General features: G+C 59.0%; 2 protein-coding genes across 2 annotated transcripts in view; both read right to left on the reverse strand.

The window, feature by feature from the left end:
• The window catches only part of NECAB2 (N-terminal EF-hand calcium binding protein 2), a 29,697-nt gene extending 24,184 nt beyond the window's left edge, over positions 1–5,513 (reverse strand). Inside the window, exons 1-2 of the mRNA XM_036275970.1 lie at positions 5,289–5,513; positions 2,845–2,869 (exon numbers count right to left, since the gene is read on the reverse strand). Coding sequence (XP_036131863.1) covers positions 2,845–2,869; positions 5,289–5,513 — 250 coding nt within the window. The remainder of the gene's footprint in view (positions 1–2,844; positions 2,870–5,288) is intronic.
• Positions 5,514–6,967: 1,454 nt separating this feature from the next.
• OSGIN1 (oxidative stress induced growth inhibitor 1) lies at positions 6,968–17,208 on the reverse strand. Its single transcript, XM_036275214.1, has 6 exons — positions 17,127–17,208; positions 13,381–13,485; positions 12,005–12,141; positions 10,983–11,174; positions 10,102–10,193; positions 6,968–8,246 (listed from the first exon to the last, which is right to left on the reverse strand). The coding sequence occupies exons 2-6, from the start codon at positions 13,445–13,447 to the stop codon at positions 7,298–7,300; spliced, it is 1,437 nt and encodes a 478-aa protein (XP_036131107.1). The 5' UTR covers positions 13,448–13,485; positions 17,127–17,208; the 3' UTR covers positions 6,968–7,297.
• Between the last annotated feature and the right edge of the window lie 1,438 nt (positions 17,209–18,646).

Raw genomic sequence — 18,646 nt, forward strand, 5'->3', positions numbered from 1 at the left:
ACCTCTACCCCCGTGGGCCATTTGCAGGTGTCTTCCCTAATTAGCATGAGCTCAGCCTCTAGTCACAGTGACCTTTCAAATGCCAGAAGTCTGCATCCCTGCAGAGAAATGCAGTCAGGCACCATGCCCTCCGCTCTCCAGGTTGCATACCCCAGGCTGCCCCTCAGGACCCCTGCCCCGCCTCTATCTCTGTGAAGAAGTCTCTGTCCTGCGAGCCACCAGGATGGGCCAGGCAGAGCCTGAGCTCCTATAATCCTGAGGGTCTATTCCCTTCCAACCCTCAGCCCAGGGCCCAGCTTGAGATCACACCCCTATCTTCCGCCCCCCAGGCATCTTCCTCCCGGGTAGGCCAGGGGAGGGCCAGCATCTGCTTGTGTTCAACCAGTGTGTACATGTACCTTTGTGTGTCTCCATCCACATGTACACCCACACTCACCCTTATGCGCGCCCTACTCCCGTCCCCGCCACACTGTGCTGAGCTGAGTCTGAGCCCATCTGCCCCTCCCCAGCTGAGGACCTGCAGTCTGTCACTCGCCCTCTCCAAGCCTTGCCACTGTCGTCTGTAGTAAGGGGGATGGTGCTTCCTATCCCGGTAAGAGCAGAGTGAAGACCAAATGAGAAGGTCCATGGAAGTCTTGGCACCTAGACGCTCAATGGCCCCGGCAGCCTGCACCGGCCAGCGGACACCCTGTGGGGCACAGGGCAAGGAACAAACCGCTGCTGACAAACCAAGGCCATTTTCCAGGGTGCTCGATACTCTCGGCTGGTGCAGGGCTCACTGATTCCTCCACTCTCCACAGCCCTCGGAGCTGGGTGCTAGTTTCACCATCCCCACTTACAGATGGGGAAGCCGAGGCCCCAAGTTTGGGGACAGGCTTGAAGTCACAAAACTGGGAAGTGGCTGAGCCAGGGCTTGAAGTGAGGCAGCCTCTGTGACAGAGGAGGGGCCCGCCTCCCTCCCATGGGCCCCACCTGCACACAGGGACCCTGATGACAACCCCCCATGGCCACTGGGCAGTGGCTGGAAAGACTTGAGGCCCCAGGAGGAGGAGCAGGCTGGGCCTCTGTGGGGACTGCAGGAGTGAAGTTGGGGGTCCCGCAACTGGGCTCACGGGGATGAACCATGGCCTCTGACTGGGAACAAGTAATGAAGACGAAACCCATCTGTGCCTGAATGGACACGGGGGTACCACTCACCACGCACGCACGCACGCACGCACCCACCATGCACGCACCCACCACTCACGTACCCACCCAGCACGCACGCACGCACCCAGCACGCACGCACCCAGCACGCACGTACCCACCCACCACGCACGCACGCACCCACCACACACGCACGCACCCACCCACCCACATCCACCTGGGCGGACATACGCAGACCGTACGCAGACACACTGCTGCACCCCAGGGCTACACAGCCACACTCTCATCCGTGAATTAATCCATCACCCAGAAGCACCTACTGTGTGCTGGGCGCCAGGCCCACGACAGGGACAAAGTCCCTCAACCCCCTCCTCTGATCTCTCATACTGTTCAGGCCGTGATACCACAATCCTTTCTGATGCCACCACCGTTTCTTGAGCCCGACTGAGGTCTCCCCCATCCCTTTCCTTTCTCCTTGCTCCACATGGAATTGCTCTGATGGTTCTTTTTCCCAAGAGGCCTGGGAGGGGGCATCATTCCCAGAGATGGGGGTCCAGAGGGGAGACCCCTGGGCACTACTTCCAGCCCAGGCCTGTACACCACCTCCCATCCCCCAAGGCCTCATGGCCCACCATCCAACACCATTGGGGGGGGGGTGCAGGTCAACAGTAAGTCCCAGGGACCGGGAGAAAGGGGGTGCTGGGGCCCAGGCTGGAGCTGCTACCTTGAACTCCAGCCTACGAAGGGGAGATGCTTCGGGGCCCAGAGGGCTTGGCACCATCTCTTCCCTACTTTTGCCCCAGCACAGACTTTGATACTCCACCAGCATGTTTTCACTAAATGAGCAAATAAATACAGGGCCCTGGTTAATTTTCCCTAAAAACATCTTTCCCTTTTCTCCTCCCTGTAATTTCCCAAGAGCCTAGGGAAGTACAGGCTAAGTGTTATCACCCCACTTCACGGATGGAGAAACTGAGGCTTGGAGAGGGGCTCTGCCTTGGTTGAAGAGCCATGCAGAATCGCACTGGGCCCGAGAATCATGACTACATCATCAACAGGAAGTGGTACGCTCTCTGTGACACCTGGAGGCTCAGTCGGGCCTTGGTAAACCTGGTGATCCTAGTGCAGGGCGGAGCCTTTCCAGACAGGAGTGGAGTCGTGCATTGTAGGCAAAGCAGCGTGCTGCTCACGTTGTTGGGGAGGCACTGTGATGTGGGGGAGAGGGCCAGGGGGCCACATCACAACCTCTCTGGGCCACTATAGAGTGGACAGGACAGCTGCAGCAGCACCTGCATCAGGTCGCTGTGAGGAGGACGGGTGCCAGGGGTGGGAAGGGCCTGGAGTGAGTCTGGGGGCTTCCTTAAAGGGTGGTCCCCACCTGGGCGCCTGGGCCAGCCGGCTGCATCAGGGTTAAAGCACACCAAGGATTTGCCATGAGCAAGACATCTGGGCATCACAGCCATCACCTCTCAGAATCCTCATGGCGTCTCCGATATGGAGGAACTATGGGGGTCCCACGTACGGAGGGGAAATTGAGGCACAGAACAGAGCCAGGATTTTGCCTTCAGACTCCAGAGACCTGCACTCAACTGTTAGGCTCAAGGTTGTCCAGTCTCTAGCCCTGATCCTTTCCCCTGAAGGGTCAGGGTAGAAAGAGCCAGGTCCTCATTCAGAGGCCGGCATGGGAGGGAAACTCACCGTTTTTGTCTGCGCGCCGGAAAATCTGCAGGGAAGAGAGGTTGGTTGAGTCAGCACTGGGCCAGAGGAGCAGACGCCCTCCAGCGGCTCCTGACCTGGTACAGATACCCCACTCCTCCCCAGGGGGTCTGGGAGCTGAGCCCCCACTTTCTCCCTCCCCGGGGAGGTGACCCCCGGCTGGGATCCAGAGCAGGGAAGGGATGTTGCAGGCAGGGGCCCTCCAAGCCACCCTAGCGGAAGCAGCCGCCCACTCTCCCTTCTGTGCCGCCAGCCTGCCCACAGCCACGCTGACAGACACATGCACACCCGTGTGGACACTCTGGCTCACACTGTCCACATGCTTGGGGGTGCACTCACACACCCATCAGTCCACATGCCTTCACCCACTGTCGCAGGCTTAGCTGCACACTCAGAATTTGTGGCCCATGGACACAGCCACAGGCCTTACATCTTCACAACCCTTTCAGGGAGGATGGGTTAAGTCCCAACAGAGGTGTCTGCTAAGGGAACCTCGAGGCTTGGCAATGGACCAGCCATAGGCAGGGCGGGATTGTTTTGGTGGGGAAGTGAGTAGAAGCAGGCTGACAGGAGCTCAGAAAACCGGTTGCTGCCTCAGGCAGGAATGAGGAGGGGACAGCCCACACCCCAGCCCCAACCCAGCCTGAACTTGGAGATCAGAGAACTCTTGGCATTTTGGGGACAGAGAAGCCATGCTGATGGAAGGAGGGGGAGGCGCCAGCACCTCTGACCGGCTCACCTTTGGTCCTTCCCTGGTATAAAGGACAGAGGCCCCCACCCCCAACCCCCCCAAGCAATGGGGGGACATCCGCTATCAGGCACCCGGGGCCGTGACAAACTGAAGCAGCAGCTCACGAGGGCTTCTCAGACATCACCCCCTTCTTTAGCTGAACCCTGATTCCAGGGTGCTGGGCAGGAGCCACCATGGCTGGGGCAGAAAGAGGAGCTGGGCACCCCACAATCCTGTTCCTGACGCCAAAGTTCCGTGAGGATGGGGTCTCACCCTCAGGTGCCTGCTCTGGGCCTGGTGTTAAGTGAATGACATGAGCATGTGACGTGGCTCCAGGAGTCTGCGTGAGCTCTGAGCCCCCACCTCTGCGCATCACCCCATTTCACAGATGAGGAAATGGAGGCTCAGAGCCCTTATGCAGCACCCTAAAGACTCTGGAGCCCTCCTCCTGTACTGTTAGAGGAGAGAATCAGGAGGGGTCTAGACAGGGTTCCCTGCAAGGGCGGGCCCAAGGCTCAGCGGGAACTCTGCTGGGGTCTTGAGAGAGAGGCTCCAGTGTGTGGTAGGCTGTGCATATGCGAGTGTGTGTTTGGGGGCACCAGGATCAAAAGCACTCCCAGCAAAGCACCACCTTCCCCACCCTGCCCAGCCCTCTGCCCAGAGCCAGCTGTGGGTTCCAGGAAACGAGAGAGGAAACCCATCCCCACCCCCACACCCCTCCCAGAAACCCACCATGCACATGTGAGACACTCCATCCCCTTGCCAGGGGCCCTCACGGACGTGCACCTCCCACTGGGGGCAGGCGATGGGCAGGAAGAAGCCCCTCCACCTTCTCCTAGGGCTCCAGGGGGCAAGCCCCCATTGCGGGCCCCCACCCTACAGAATCTCCCTGGCACTTAGGGAGCGGCAGGTGGGGTGGGCAGAGGTGGGCAGTTTGGGTTCCAGAGAGGACGTTGGGGGGTGAGCAGAGGGAGGGGGTGTGGAAGGAATGGACAGAGGGGACTCAGAGTGGCATAGGGTGGTGGTCCGGGAGCTCAGAGGGGTCCAGACTCAGGGCTCCTGGCGGGGGCTCCAGCTCTCCAGAAAGGTGGGGAGTGGGCTTTGCTTTCAAAGCGGCAGCGGCAGGTGAAGGGGTCCTTGGGGATGAGAATACAAGGGCTCTAGCGAGGAGAAAGGTGGCCTCAGGAAAGTAGCTACTCAGGCAGGGACCCAGGATGGAAGAAGAAGGGGGATGGGGGCAGTCAGGGGCTCCCGTCCTGGGAAGGAATGGGGTGAAAGGTGATGTGCAGGGCTGGGAAAAGATGGGGATTTGGCCAAGACAAAAGTGGGATGGGGAGTGGCCGGGTCCAGGGGGCTCCAGGATCCCGGCTCCATGAAGGTGGGAATCAGGAGAAGCTGAGGGAGGGGACGAAGGAAGGGGGGTCATCCTGGTCCGGAGACAAGACGGGACCGGGGACTGGACCGGAATCGAGACTGATCGGAACGTGGAGAGGCTGGGGTCTCGCGCTCTGGGACGCAGAGGGGCCGGGTGACGGACCTGCTCTGGAACCCGAACTGCCGAGGGGGATGGGCCGGGAGGGGAGTCCCCTGCTCAGGGAAGAGGGGCCTCCCGGGTCCCGGCGGCGACGACAGAGGGCGGCTTTGGGGTCTCCCCGCGGGAGGAGGGGGCTTGGGGTCCCGGCCCGCGCGTACTCACGTCCAGGATGACAGCGGTGCCCCCGCGCGGCGAGGCGGGGCCCGGGCAGGGGCTGGGGTCCACCGCGGGGGCGTCGGGGGCGTCGGGGACCAGCGGCACCCGGGGCTCGCCCATCCTGGCGCCCACCCAGCGCAGCAGCCCGCCCAGCGCCCGGCCCTGCGGCGGCGGCTCCCGGAGCAGCCTGTGCGCGCCGGCCCTGCACAGGCGCGCCGCCCGCTCGCACATCGCGCCGCGCCCGCCGCCGCCGCTGCCGCCGCCGCCCGGAAGCCCGCCGACCCCCGCCCTCCGCCCGCGGCGCGCCCCGCGCGACCCCCTCCCGGCTCCGCCGCCCGCGCCGCCCCTCCCTCCCTCCCTCGGCCACCGCGGGGACGGGCCGGCGCCGGGGGACCAGGCGGGAGGGGTGTGCGCTCCGCCCGGACCCCGAACCACGTGCCCGTGTCCACCGCCCCCCCTCCCCTGGCCGCCGGGCGCGGCGGCACGGGGCTGCCTGCGGGACGCTGATCTGGGGGCTGAACACCGCCGGCCCGGGAAGGGGCTGCCCAGTAGGCGCGGTGTTGATGGGGTCTGGCTGCGGGAGGAGGCGTCCTGGGGGCTTTCCCCTGGAAGTCTCCAGCTGCCCGCTCCCCCCAGTGTCCCCCTACTTGGCCCTTGGCGCCGCCGCAGGGGCCGGAGCTCGGTGTCCGGCGAGCCCGCAGCGCCCTCTGCAGGCTCCAGCTCCCGCGATGGGTGCCCACTGGCCGGGCTTCCACCACAACTCCAGTGGGCACCCACCCTTCCCGCCTGTGGGCGGGAGGCTCCCTCAGACCTCCTCTCCCGAACCAGCCTTCCCTCCAGGGCACCTTCTTCCCGTCACGCTCCAAAGCCAGGTCTAGGCCTGGTCCCAATAAGGGACAAAACGAATGGGGGTTCTTGCCTCCTGGAGCTTACATCCGAGTGGGCAGAGCCAGATGCTGGACAGAGTCCACAAGTAAATGAACCATTAAAACGGAACTGCTGCCCTGGCCGGTTTGGCTCAGCGGCTAGAGCGCTGACCTGCAGACCAGAGAGTCCAGGCTTCGGTTCCGGTACGGGCACATACCTCGGTTGCAGTTTGTCCCCGGCCCCAGTTAGGGTGGTGTGGGTGGCAGCCACTCCTCTCACATCAATGTTTCTCTCTCTCTCTCTTTCTCCCTCCCGCTCTATCTGAAGATAAATGCAAAAATGTCCTCGGGTGAGGATAAAAAAATAAAATAAAATAAAATGGAACTGCTATGAAGAGGTGGCACCTTGGACCACGAACTGGTCATTTGCTCTGGTGCCCATGGAAGGGTTTGTAGCAGAAAATGCTTTCTAGAGGATGTGATTCTTATGCTGAGAGAGTGGGAAGAGGAGAAAGCTTAAAAAAAGGAGGGGAAAGTGGGCTAGAGACCTGCATGACCTGCATGTGCAAAGGCCCTGTGGCAGGTGAAGGAAGCATGGTGAGTATGGGGCTGAAAGGCAACCCCAGCACCCCAGTCCTCACACCTCCCCTCCCCTCACTTCTCTAACACACTGCCTTCACACCTGGGCACCGTTCCTTGTCTCCCAAACCCCAGCCCAAGGACCTCCTCCCACATGGCCCTTTGCTTCCCGCTAGTCCTGGGCACCCAGCCCTTCCAAGCATAGACGTCTCAGACACATGAGTAAAGGCAGGTGCTGGTTTTATTTGGAACCTGGTTCTGCAAGGGGCGGGCCTAGATGACTCCCGGCTCAGCACTCGGCTGGCCCTGATGGCCCTTGCTCACACTGGCACCTTTCACCCCAAATCACAGGTCTGGGCCACTGTTCCCACCCTGAGCACTGGTCTGAGTGCTGGCAGCCTGGGTTCCCCACTCCTCTTCATCTGAGAAGCCTGTTGCAGGAGCTCATGGCCACTCCTGTCTCCTGCCGGGAGAGGCCCCCTTCCCTCACTAGGGTGTCTTGGATCCAGCAGGGCTGTGGTGATCTCCCCTCCTCTTTAGGGCCTGGGTGTGAGGATGCCAGGCCAGGTGCTAGGGCGGCTTCCTGGCCTCCTTTTTCAGTAGGGAGCTAGCCACGGCCAGGGCCCCACCCTGCACAAATCGCACAAAGTTGTCCCCCGCCAGCGGCCCCACGGCGTACAGGCCCTCCTGCTGTGTGCTCTGGTAGGTGAAGGTGTCCACGTCAATGGGGTTCCTCTTGGCGCTCAGTGGCTGGTCAGGGTCCACAGCCAGGTCGGCGCCTGCCCCAGGGAGGAAGGAGAGGTTGGGGTGGGAGCCAATGAGAACCAGCACCAGGGAGATGCCGAAGACCTTCTGGAGCCCCTTGGGGTCCTGGAACACAGCCTGGCGGTCCTCCTTGAAGAGCAGCAGCTGGTGCTCCGGGAGGCTGCGGTAGCCCTCGTAGGGGCTGGGTGACAGGATGGACTGCTCCCGCATCATCTGGTGCACCTTGTGGTACTCCGGGTACAGCATCTTGGGCAGCTGATTGAAGACCAGGCGGGGGTCGTCCACAGGCCGGCGGAAGGCGTGGATCACGGGGATGTTGTAGTGGCGGGCGTAGAGGACCGCGTCCGCTGCCGACAGCCCTGCGCCGATGATGAGGACGGGGTCCGAGGCTGGAGTCACTGTGCCTGCCCTTGTGGCCACCTCCAGGGCTGACAGCTCATGGTGCACGAAGGGCAGGGCCTCCCCGGGGGTGCCCAGCCGGGCCGGGCTGTCTGACGTGCCCGTGGCCAGGACGACGTTGCGGGCACACAGGGAGAAGGGCTGCTGGCTCTGGTCCTCGGCGGTGAGGAAGCCGCTCACCTGGAAGAGGGGACTGGGGTCTTGGGCACCAGAACCACTGGGCTCGGGTGTCCCCCACTTCACAGCCGTGACCACGGCGCCAGACACAAAGTTGTGGCCCAGGCCCTTCTTGTTCACGTAGTCCCTGTAGTAGTGAGCGATGTCCCCGGCCGTGGCGCGGCTGTTACGAAGACCTCTGGGGGAAAGGACACAGAAGGGTGAGTGACAGAGTGGACTGGGGTCGGGGGGCTGGATCAGGTGAGACAGGGAATGGCCAGGCTGGCATCAGGCCCTGGAGCCGACGGTGGCTGTGCCACCCACCAGCCTTACGACTTGGCCAAGTGGCTTAACCTCTCTGGAGCTCGGTCTCCTCTTCTGTAATGGAGCCGAGAAGAGTCTCGTACTAGGGTGGGGGGGAGAGTGTGGTCCCTAGAGGCAGATGGCCTGGGTTCGTCTGCTGACTCTGCCACTAGTGAGCTGTTTCCTCAAACTCTCTGCCTCAGTTTCCTCACTGCAAAATGAGGCTGACGATGGTGACAGTGCCTATTCCATGAGGATATAATGAAGAGCGTAGAAGAGAACCTGACAGGCAGTAAATGATAGATCAGGACTGGCCACTATTCATATTACCTCTAAGGACTGAGGAATATCATACATAGATATGGTAGGATTCTGTTCTTATAAAGTCTGGAAATACGCAAAACCAGTCTGTGGAGTCAGAGGTCAAGACAGTGCTTGCCTCTGGGGAGGAGAGAGGGGTGGGGGTTGGGAGGGGCCTGAGGGGCTTCTGGGGAGAGGGGGTCTATTTCTTGAGTCTGGGTGGCTGGACGCAGGTGTACCCACTTTGAGAAATTCCATCCACCTGTGCACACGTGACGTGTGGACTTTTCTGTATGTATGACGTGTTTCAGTAAACAAGTTGATTACAGATAACCCATGTAAAGCGCCTACATGCTCCCCAGCACACGCAGGAATGGCAGGGACTATTTACTGCACCTCAGGAGCAGGAAGGGCACCTGTCTGGGTTTTGGCTCCGACATATAAGCACAAGGCTCTGCATGTAGGAAGTATTCAGTGGAGATGCTTCCACCCGCTGGAGAATATTATGCGGCCATGAAAAGGATGGCTGCAAAGACTGTCATCGCTGTGAAACACTATGATATAATGTTACATTTTAAAAGTGGGATAGGAAAGGGTATGTCTAACAAGTGAAATCTAAGTTCCTGTCTGTTAACACATCACTGTGTGTTAGATGTTTTCCTACCAAATCTGCAGGGACAAAGTGTCAAAGAGACAGAAAGAGTCCTGGAGAGGCAGGGTGCTTCTGGGTGGGAGTGACGTCTCCCCCATAACAGGCCCTGCAGGTGGGGGCAACGGGGCTGATCCCCTGGACCACGGGGCCGCGACGCCTCGCGTTTGCTCAGTGATGACTGGTTCTCCAGGGTGGTCTGTGTGCACTGCAGTCTTTAAGGAGCAGGAAATAAGACAGGAAGAAAATACCCCAAGCTGTGACAGCAGTAGGTACAAGTGTGGGGTTGGGGTGAGCTGTCTTTCCTGTCTCAGTTTTCAATGATCTGTAGTGTGGTTGTGTTTCTAATGCAAGAGCATAAAAAAAAAAAAAAAACAGTAATAAAGGAAGTGCACACTTTTAGCTGACCCAGAGGAAAGAGACTGTTCCAGGCCAGGCTCAGCACTGTGGGAGGGCAGCGGGGAGGCCAGGGGACTAGGGAGCACGGGCAGGGCGTGGGGGCAGGGGACGGCTGTCACCCCTTCCTTGGAGCTGGGATGCTGCGGGAGGGCCAAGGCAGGGGTCATGTGAGAGGGGGAGGGAACGCTGGATAGGGAGGCCTGGGGTGAACCCAGCCCAGCTGACCACTTCCTGTGTGGTCCGGCACGAGCCCCTTTCCCGTGGGAGCCTCAGGGCCCCCCATCCCTGCCCCCCGGGAGAAGGGGAAGGTAGACTAGATGATCCTGGAAGCCCTGCACCTCAGGCTCCTGGGCTCAGCGTGGGGCAGGCCTAGGTCTCCCCTGCCCACCCCAGGCTGCCTCACCTTCTCTTCTTGCGCATCCAGTCCTTGACCTGCAGGTCCGGGAGCCCCATCCACTGGCCTTGGCTCAGGGTCACCATGGAGCCTTCAATGGACTGTGTGGAAAAGGGATCCTTTGGTCCAGGCCTCTGCTAGCCCCCAACCCACTTGGGCTGGAGGACACCGAAGGCCTGAGCTCAATCAGAGAAAGGGGAGGGACAGAGGAAGGGGAAGAGGGGGGGGGGGAGGGAGGGGAGGAGGGGAGGGAGGGGAGGAGGGGAGGGGAGGGAGGGGAGGGAGGGACAGAGGAAGGGGAAGAGGGGGGGAGGGGAGGAGGGGAGGAGGGGAGGGAGGGGAGGAGGGGAGGGGAGGGAGGGGAAGAGGGGAGGGGGGGAAGAGGGGAGGAGGGGAGGGAAGGGAGGAGGGGAGGAGGGGAGGGAAGGGAGGAGGAGAGGGAGGGGAGGAGGTGATGATGGGAGGGAGGGGAGGAGGGGAGGGGAGGGAGGGGAAGAGGGGAGGAAGGGAGGAGGACGGGAGGAGGGGAGGGAGGGGAGGGAAGGGAGGAGGGGAGGAGGGGAGGGAGGGGAGGAGGGGAGGAGGTGATGATGGGAGGGAGGGGAGGAGGGGAGGGGAGGGAGGGGAAGAGGGGAGGAGGGGAGGAGAAGGGGAGGAGGGGAGGGAAGGGAGGAGGGGAGGGAGGAGGGGAGGAGGGGAGGGGGGGGAGGAGGGGAGGGAAGGGAGGGAAGGGAGGAGGGGAGGAGGGGAGGGGGGAGGGGAGGGAGGGGAGGTAACTAGGAAAAGCTGGGGAATGAAACAGTCCTAACCCTGAGTTAGGGAGGAAGTCTCCCTAAGACTTCATGTAGATTCAGCCCAAATCCCCTCGCCCCCATCCCGGTCCCACTTACATGCCAGGCTCCCCCAGGCAGGTTCCGGCCCAGGACCACGTGGGGGATGGCTCGCTCCTTCTGGAGCTTCCAGGTCAGGACCGACTCTATGTTTCCTCCGAAGTCTGTGTCTGGGCGCAGGAGGGCATCGAAGAGCAGGGCCACAGGGCTTTCGCACCGGCCTTCAAGGCCTTCAGACAGGTAATCCAGGTCCTAGAGGCGGGCGGCATAGGTCAGAGGGGCCACCCGAGGAAGCTGCCCAGTTCTGAATTCCCACCCTAGCATCAGGGTGGTCAGATAAGCTGGGAAATGCTGCCTCTCGGGAGACAATACACAATGGTACAGGAAAGGCTCTGACAAGTCCTGCAGCTGTCCTCTACCTGTTTAATTTTGCTAAATCCAGTGTCTCTCAGATATACAGGAGTAGGAACGTTTTCTCTGCTTTTTATACTGAGAAACTAGTGTCCTGTGGAAAGCGTTTTGAAAAATGCTGATCTAGACCAAATGCCAGCGTACTTCCTCATCCACCAACTCGAGGGTGGTGGGTGGGGTGGTTGGTGACCTGGAGAATGGATGCTGCTAGGAAGGGGGACGTGGACAATGAGTGGCCTCCAGGGGGGCAAGGAGTAAGGAGGGGGCTGTAAGCCCTGCTGGGCGGGAGGCAGTAGAACTGGGGGGTTTGTCAGCCCTGGCACTGCTGACATTTGGGCTGGTCATTCTCTGTGGTTGCGTTGTCCTCCACATCCCTGGCCTCCACCCTCTAAGTGGTAGTAGCATCCCTCCAGTTGTGACAACTGACATTGTCACAGGTATTGCCAAGCATCCCCTAGAGGGTAAAATCGCCCCCCCCCCCCCAGTTTTGGACCGTGATCTAGGGCACGTGAGCCAAGCTGACGTGGTCTTTGTGGTCCCAGAAGACAGCCCTGGTTTCTCTTTCCGTTTCCATGGCTGATTGTGTGGCCTCTCAGGTTCTGTGTCTGGGCTTGTGTTTAACAAATGCGTACTTTGGTTTTTGCCCTAAGAGAGCTGGGGCTCTGGCCCACCTGGTCCAGGATGGAGACCCCCGGTGCCTCCAAGAGCTTCCTCTGCAGGAGGGGATGTGGGTGGACAGCACCGGGCTTCACGTAGGGGGTGTAGCCGGAGAGCAGGTAGGACAAACAGATGCCGGAGGGACCATTGCCTGGGGAGAGAGGGCGGGGTCAGAGGGCAGAGTTTTGGGGTGGAGGAGACCACTGCTGCCTAGGGCTTTGGTCTTGATCTGACTTGTTCACTGAATTACTCTTCATTCATAACAATAAGACATTTATTAAGCCCTAAGCCTGTGCCAGGCACCGTGCGTGTGAACAATCACCGACAAAGTGACGAACAAGGCGGAGAGCCTACTAGGTGTCAGCAGCTGTACTGCTCAAGCAACAGTCAAGTTGTGGGAACAGCCGCTGGCATTTGTTCAGTGCCGACTGTGCCAAGCTGTGTGTCAAGGGCTTTTATAATGAAATAGTAATAAACCGACGGAAGCCACTGTACCAGGGCCCTGAAGCACCTGCATGATTCCACTGAGCTCTCCCAATGGCTTCAGCGAGGTACATGCCCCTCTTTCCCTGCTTTTACATTGAAGGAAGCTGGGGCACAGAGATGTTAGTTAACTTGCCTATGGTCACACAGCAACACCACGGAGAGTCTGATTAACTAAGAACTAGCCCTGTCCTTCCAGAGTTGACAGTCTGGTTGGTCAGATAGATGGTGAAACACTAGTACAGATTGCTACGTGTCCGGGGTTGGGGGGTGAGCCCCAGGGGCCCGAGAGGGGGGCTAAGCCACCTGTGGGCCTCCTGTCCTCAAGTCTGAATGAACCTCACAGCCTATCTGTGGCATCTCTTGGGCAATTGACCTCACGACATGGACTCTGTTCTTATCTTTCCCCCTCTTTCTTGATCTTGCGCTATTTAGAATAGTGCCCACATGTAGGGCACTAGGAAAGGGTGAACCGTGTCAAATGGCTGATGTCCAACTGTTCTGACTTACAAAGATGAACACGTTTCACGTGGTTCACCCTGATGTTTGCATGGGGAGGGGCCATCGTCCTCCAGTTTTTCAGACATGCTTCAGCTGTGCACCCCTTCGCTCGGTACCCACACGGTGCCAGGTACCGGGACAGCACAGGCCCCACCCTCTCGCCCTGCAGGTCCTTAGAAGGATGACGTGGAATGATACTGCGCACATTGTAAGCATGGCACTGGGCACATGGATGCTCAGTGGCCAGTTTCAAAGACAACAATGTAACATAAAACAAAATAATAATAATTAAAAGAAAAACAAAAACAAACAAGGCCAGGTCTGGCCCTGCCTGGCTCCTGACCGCTGACGCTGGGCACCCTGGGGAGCTCAGCACAGCCCCTCCCCTACCCAGGGCAGCACTCACCAATGATGATGACCTTGAGGGGCTCTGAGCTACTGGCCCCGAAGTGGTCCTTCCTCCAGTGGCTCATGGCTGCAGCTGGCGGGGAGCTTGGCGCTGGCCGCTGACCTGGAGGCACAGGGAAGGAAGGGACACGGGTGAGACTTGGGTGTCATGTGGTCCCTTCCCACATATAGGAGGCCTTCCTGAGGCCCTCGGGGTCAAGTCCAAGGTCCTCCCTGAGGCCTATAAGGCTGCCACTCCCCCTTCTTGCTTCCTCACCAGCTCCATTCCAGTCCCCCCCCCCCCAGTTCTGCAGGGTCCCCAGTCTGGTCACCTCTGTCTCTCTGAGCCTCCATCCACTCTCCCCATCTCACCAGTGGGGCAGTAACGATACCTGAAGCCTATTATCTATCTTCCATGAGGCCTCCTCTGCCCAACCTGGAGGGCAGGCCCTGCCCAGCACGCCTGTGCTGGTAAATAGTGCCCAGCCCGCAACCCAGCCTGCAACCCAGCCCGCAACCCGCCCTCAGGTCTTGGGTTTATCCTGGTGGACTTTGGAGCCATCACCTGGCCCTAGCGAGATTCTTCCTAGCTGGTGACCATGGGCCCATTTCTGGACTTCCCTGGGTCTCATTGTCCTCATCTGTAAAATGGGAATAATGTAGGGCTGTTGGGGACACAGTGAGGTCATGTATGTGAAGCAGCTGCTTGTACCAAATCTGCCACTAGGGAAAGACCTGAGCTCATACTTGGGGGAATTTTGGAAGACTGGAGTAATTTGATTTTTAAAAAACTAAAACCAAAACCAAAACCTGTAAACCCGCTCATTTCTGGAGCATCAGCGCCCCCTGTTGGCCACAGACAAAAATCACACAAAGGGACCCAAACCCAATTCTTTTTATTTTTTATTCCTCACCAAGGATATTTTTCTATTTATCATTAGATATAGTGGGAGGGGAGAGAGAGAAAGAGACAGAGACAGAGACAAAGAGAGAGAGAAAGAGAGAGAGAGAGAGAGAGAGAGAGAGAGAGAGAGAAACACTGATGTGATAGAGCCACATCAACTGGTTGCCTCCCACACAACCCGACCAGCACCGGGCCGACCGGCAACCGGGTACATGCGCTAGACTAGGAATCAAACCTGTGACTCACTGATCCATGGGCCGATGCTCTAACCACTGAGCAACCGACCAGGGCCCCAAACCCAGTTCTTAGGGCTGAGGTGCTAGAGGGTCCAGACCCACCTCCCCCATGTGCAGCAGCCCTGCCGTCCTGGGGCCACAAGGCGACATCCATGTGTGTGTGAGAAGGGGGGACGTTTAGCACTGGCTGCCTACTGGGTACTGAACACGCTTTCTCTGACGTCCCCTTCACACTGACCGTATGCAGCCAGTTTGATCAGAGCTCTGCCCCATTTAACAGGTGTGTAGACGAGGGCTCAGTGTCCTGCAGCAGAATTTTAAACCCAGGGCTGCTGGTGTCAAGGCTTTGCCTGTGACCATGCCCCTCGGCCTGTCCCTAGGTAAGACCCAGGTGCCTCTCCTCAACTGGGGTCTGGGGCCCGGGAAGCCTCCCTCTCCTGCCTGGCTGAGCCTCGGTCCCCCAGCATCTCCCCAGGGAGACAAAAGGTGGCATCCAGCTGACATCAGGACGCAAGGTCTCCGTGCCTGGTTCCCTGCAGGGGCCTGTGCTGTGGGCCCGAGGAGAGGATTTGGGGGTGTACCACTACCACTCATGCTAACAAGAAGCTAACACTGCTATACATCTATGGAGTTAGCTAGGTGCCAAGTAGGCGGTAAACGCTTCGTGTACATCAACTAATTTAATCTTCATTTAACGGGGCTGTTGTTAGAAGTCCTCTTACAATCACTCCCATATCACAGATGGGAAAACTGAGGCCCAGCAAAGCTTTCTCACAGCCCTTTCTGGTGTGCAAGGAGTTTCACCCTGGCTTGTCCACTTTCGCCAGAGTGCAGTGTGACCACTCCTGCCAGAGGCCCTCCCCAGCCCCGCCGGACGTGTAGCACACCCCCATCCTTGCTCACCGCACTGCTCTGTCCCCAGTGCTGGTGCTGGGGCGAGGCAGGGGCCCCTCTTCTTAGCTGGGATGGGAGGGTTTCTCAATAACCCCCAGTGGCCTGGAGAACAGGTCTGTATTTCCCCAAGCTCTTTCTTTCACTTTCTCCTGGGACCTTAAAACAGCCTGTGGGGTGCCCACTCCTTGTCTTCACCGTCCCCAGGAATAACAGCAAAGGGGTGCATGTGATGTCCTTGCTTAATGCTCTCTGTGCATTAACTCCTTCAATCCTCATGGTGACCCACTTTACAGACAAGAAAACTGAGGCTTGGGGTGGTGCCCCCTAGATCCCAGAGCTGGTGGGTGATGGAATTAGAGTTTGATCCCCAGGAGTTGAGACCTAGACACCCATGTTCCCCAAATGAGTATGCCAACCTGCTCTGAGATCCCCTGGCACGCTCACCCCAGGCCACCCCTTTTGTCTCTCTGAACCCTCCGATCACCCAGTGAGGAACTGAAGGCCCCTTATCATGCTGCACAGGAGGTGCAGGGGCCCCGTTTAGCACTAGGACTCCCAGTCCAGTGTTCACTTCCAGAAGCTTCTGGATGTCATACATGAGGTCACCGCCCAAGGCTGACTAGAGAGGTCACTTCCTGTGCAGGGATGTGAACAGCTCAAAGTCCCGGGCAGCAGAACGCTCTCGTAACCTCGGAGGGAGGCACGATGCCAACTTCCCACAGCTCATTTGGAAGTTCCACTGTTTCCACTTCTTTTATGCTTCTCAGTTTTGTGAAAGAGCAGTCAGTTTTTAACGTTAACTTTTTGTTTAAGCCCCTCTGGTTGAAGAGGGCAAACGTTATCTAGAAAACATTCACATTAAAAACGGATTCCAATTCACACAAGCAGATGAGCATAAACAAAAATGGAAACAGTTGCACTTTCAAATACTGTTTCTTTTATGTTTGTAGCACTGGGACTTTTAGCTTCAGACTGCTCCAGGTCTCTGGGACACCCGCATGGCTGCATGTATTGGGCACCTCTGGTGGCCCTTTGCTCCTGTGACTTCCACCCGACAGCAACTCCTCCAGGTGGGTTTTCTTAACCAGAGGGAGGACTGAGGTCAGGAGGAGGAGGTGGCTTGCCTAGGTGGCCCAGGAATGTCTGAGACCAGCCCACAAGGACAAACCCAGTGCCACCAAGAAAGTGACAGGCTGTGGCAGGGGGAGAATGAAGAGGTGCTCTGCCAACTGAGCTGCCCCGACCTGGAGCCCCGAGAGCTCTGAGATTCCCCAGACTTCCTGCTCTCAGCACCCTGGCCTTCTGTGAGGAGCCGGGGGCCGTGCTTGGGCACCCGGGTGGGGGTGGGGGACCCCAGGAGAGGCAGGACCCCAGGGGAAGCACCCAGCCTGGCTTCAAAACCCAGTAGCCTCCAGACACTGGGCAGCGTGCCTGGGGCTGGCCACACCTCTCTGTGCTTCCTGCCAAGAGCAGTGTCACATGGCCGGGGTGTGTCCCCACTTCGGGCAGCCAGGCAGTGGCATGGCTGAGGTTGCCAGGCACCTGGAGGTGGGCATGGCCAGGAGGAGGAACCTGGTGGGGCGGGGGGGACATACCGGCCTGGGAAGCCAGGTGGGCCTCCTCTCAGGACCACCTGGGAATTCCTTTGCCTGGCTCCAGGGCCCTGCTGGCCACCGCTGCCCGGGATATGCCACCGTGTCCCACCCCCCATGCCTAGCCCAGCCCACTCACCTGACCTGCAGGGGACGAGGGAGACCGGTGAGCCTGGCCTGGGCAGACACTATAAGAGCCTGCCGAGGAGGACGCCCATCACCCCTTGTGAATCCAAGAGGCTATGAAAGGCCAGGGCAGGCCAGGGTATTTCAAGGGTTGGGAAGAGGCAGGCGGTGGGCGGGGCCAGGAAAATCACTTTCATAAGCGTGAGTCAGCAGGGGCCCCTGGATAAATGAACTTGGCAGTCATCCTGCCTGCCCCAGGGCCGGCCTTAAAGGGGTCCCCCACAGGACGGCCTGCATAGCAGAGGGACTGGGGGTGACCAGGCTGGCCCCCACCCTGGGGCTCAGTCAGTGAATGGAGGAACCAGGGACCCCTAACTGAGCCAATGCGGCCTTTTCCCTTAGGGAGGAGGAGGCAGATGTGCCCGATGTAGAGGCGGCACCTTTGAGTGGAGAAAGAGTTCCGTCCCCTGACTCCTCCTGGATCCACTGGTGTCTCCACTCTGTCCCCCAACCCCGCAAAAACGCCCTCTGGCACCAAGCTGCCCAGGCTGAGAACCCGGCTCTGCCGCTTCCTGGGCATGCTGCCTCAGTTTCCGCATCTGATAAATGGGGTCAAGTAACAGTGTTCCACTTGAGGTGAGAGTGGCATTTAAATGACCCCATTCTGGGTGACCCTGCCTAAAACACGGAGCCTGCTCCCTCGTTCTGTCTTTTTCAATTCGTGGTTTTTTCCCCTTAGCACGCAGCAGCGCGCACCTTGCATTTCGCTGATTCTTACTTATTTTACCAGCTCTCTCCCCAAACCAGGATGTGGGTTCTGGGTGCGTAGGGAAGTGCAACTCTGTCTGTCTTGTCCTGGGTCTTGAGTAGGCTCAGCACACAGTAGGCGTTTGGAAGGAAGGGAGGGAGGGAGGGAGGGAATTGGGACGGTGTTTGGCCCGTGGACCTCAGTGTGCGTTTCAGCTGTTACCCTCATCATTATCCACGGGACTCTCCCGTGTGTCGTCTTCCCTGGGCACCTCCCTGCCAGCCTGCCTGGTGCATGGGGGCGCATGGTGGCAAGTGGAACACTCACCTTGCATGTACAACTTAGGGGGGGATGTGCCCCAAACACGGAGAGATCAAGAAAATATCTTTTTGCAATTAAAAAGAAAATCAAAATCAGTGCAAAAACATCTAGCCTTAACAAAAGACTAAAGTCCTGCAAAGAAAGATTTAGGGTCTGTAACTGCTGTGCCGAGCCACATGAAGCCTGATGCAGAAGTCACAATGCTGGTGATGGCTGTCGAAAACGGCTATTTTATTTACCCTGGGTTTGGGCATAACTTTCGATTTTTAAAAATGTTGCATGAATACGCCCTGGCCAGTTTGGCTCAGCGGTTAGAGCATCGGCCTGCGGTCCGGAGAGACCCGGGTTCGGTTCCCGCTAAGGGCACGTACTTCGGTTGCAGTTTGTCCCCGGCCCTGGTTGGTTGTGCGGGTGGCAGCCACTCGATGTGTCCCTTCACGTCGATGTTTCTCTCTCTCTCTCCC

The sequence above is a fragment of the Molossus molossus genome, unplaced genomic scaffold (assembly GCF_014108415.1).
Source record: "Molossus molossus isolate mMolMol1 unplaced genomic scaffold, mMolMol1.p scaffold_m16_p_21, whole genome shotgun sequence".
NCBI classification, from domain to species: domain Eukaryota; kingdom Metazoa; phylum Chordata; class Mammalia; order Chiroptera; family Molossidae; genus Molossus; species Molossus molossus.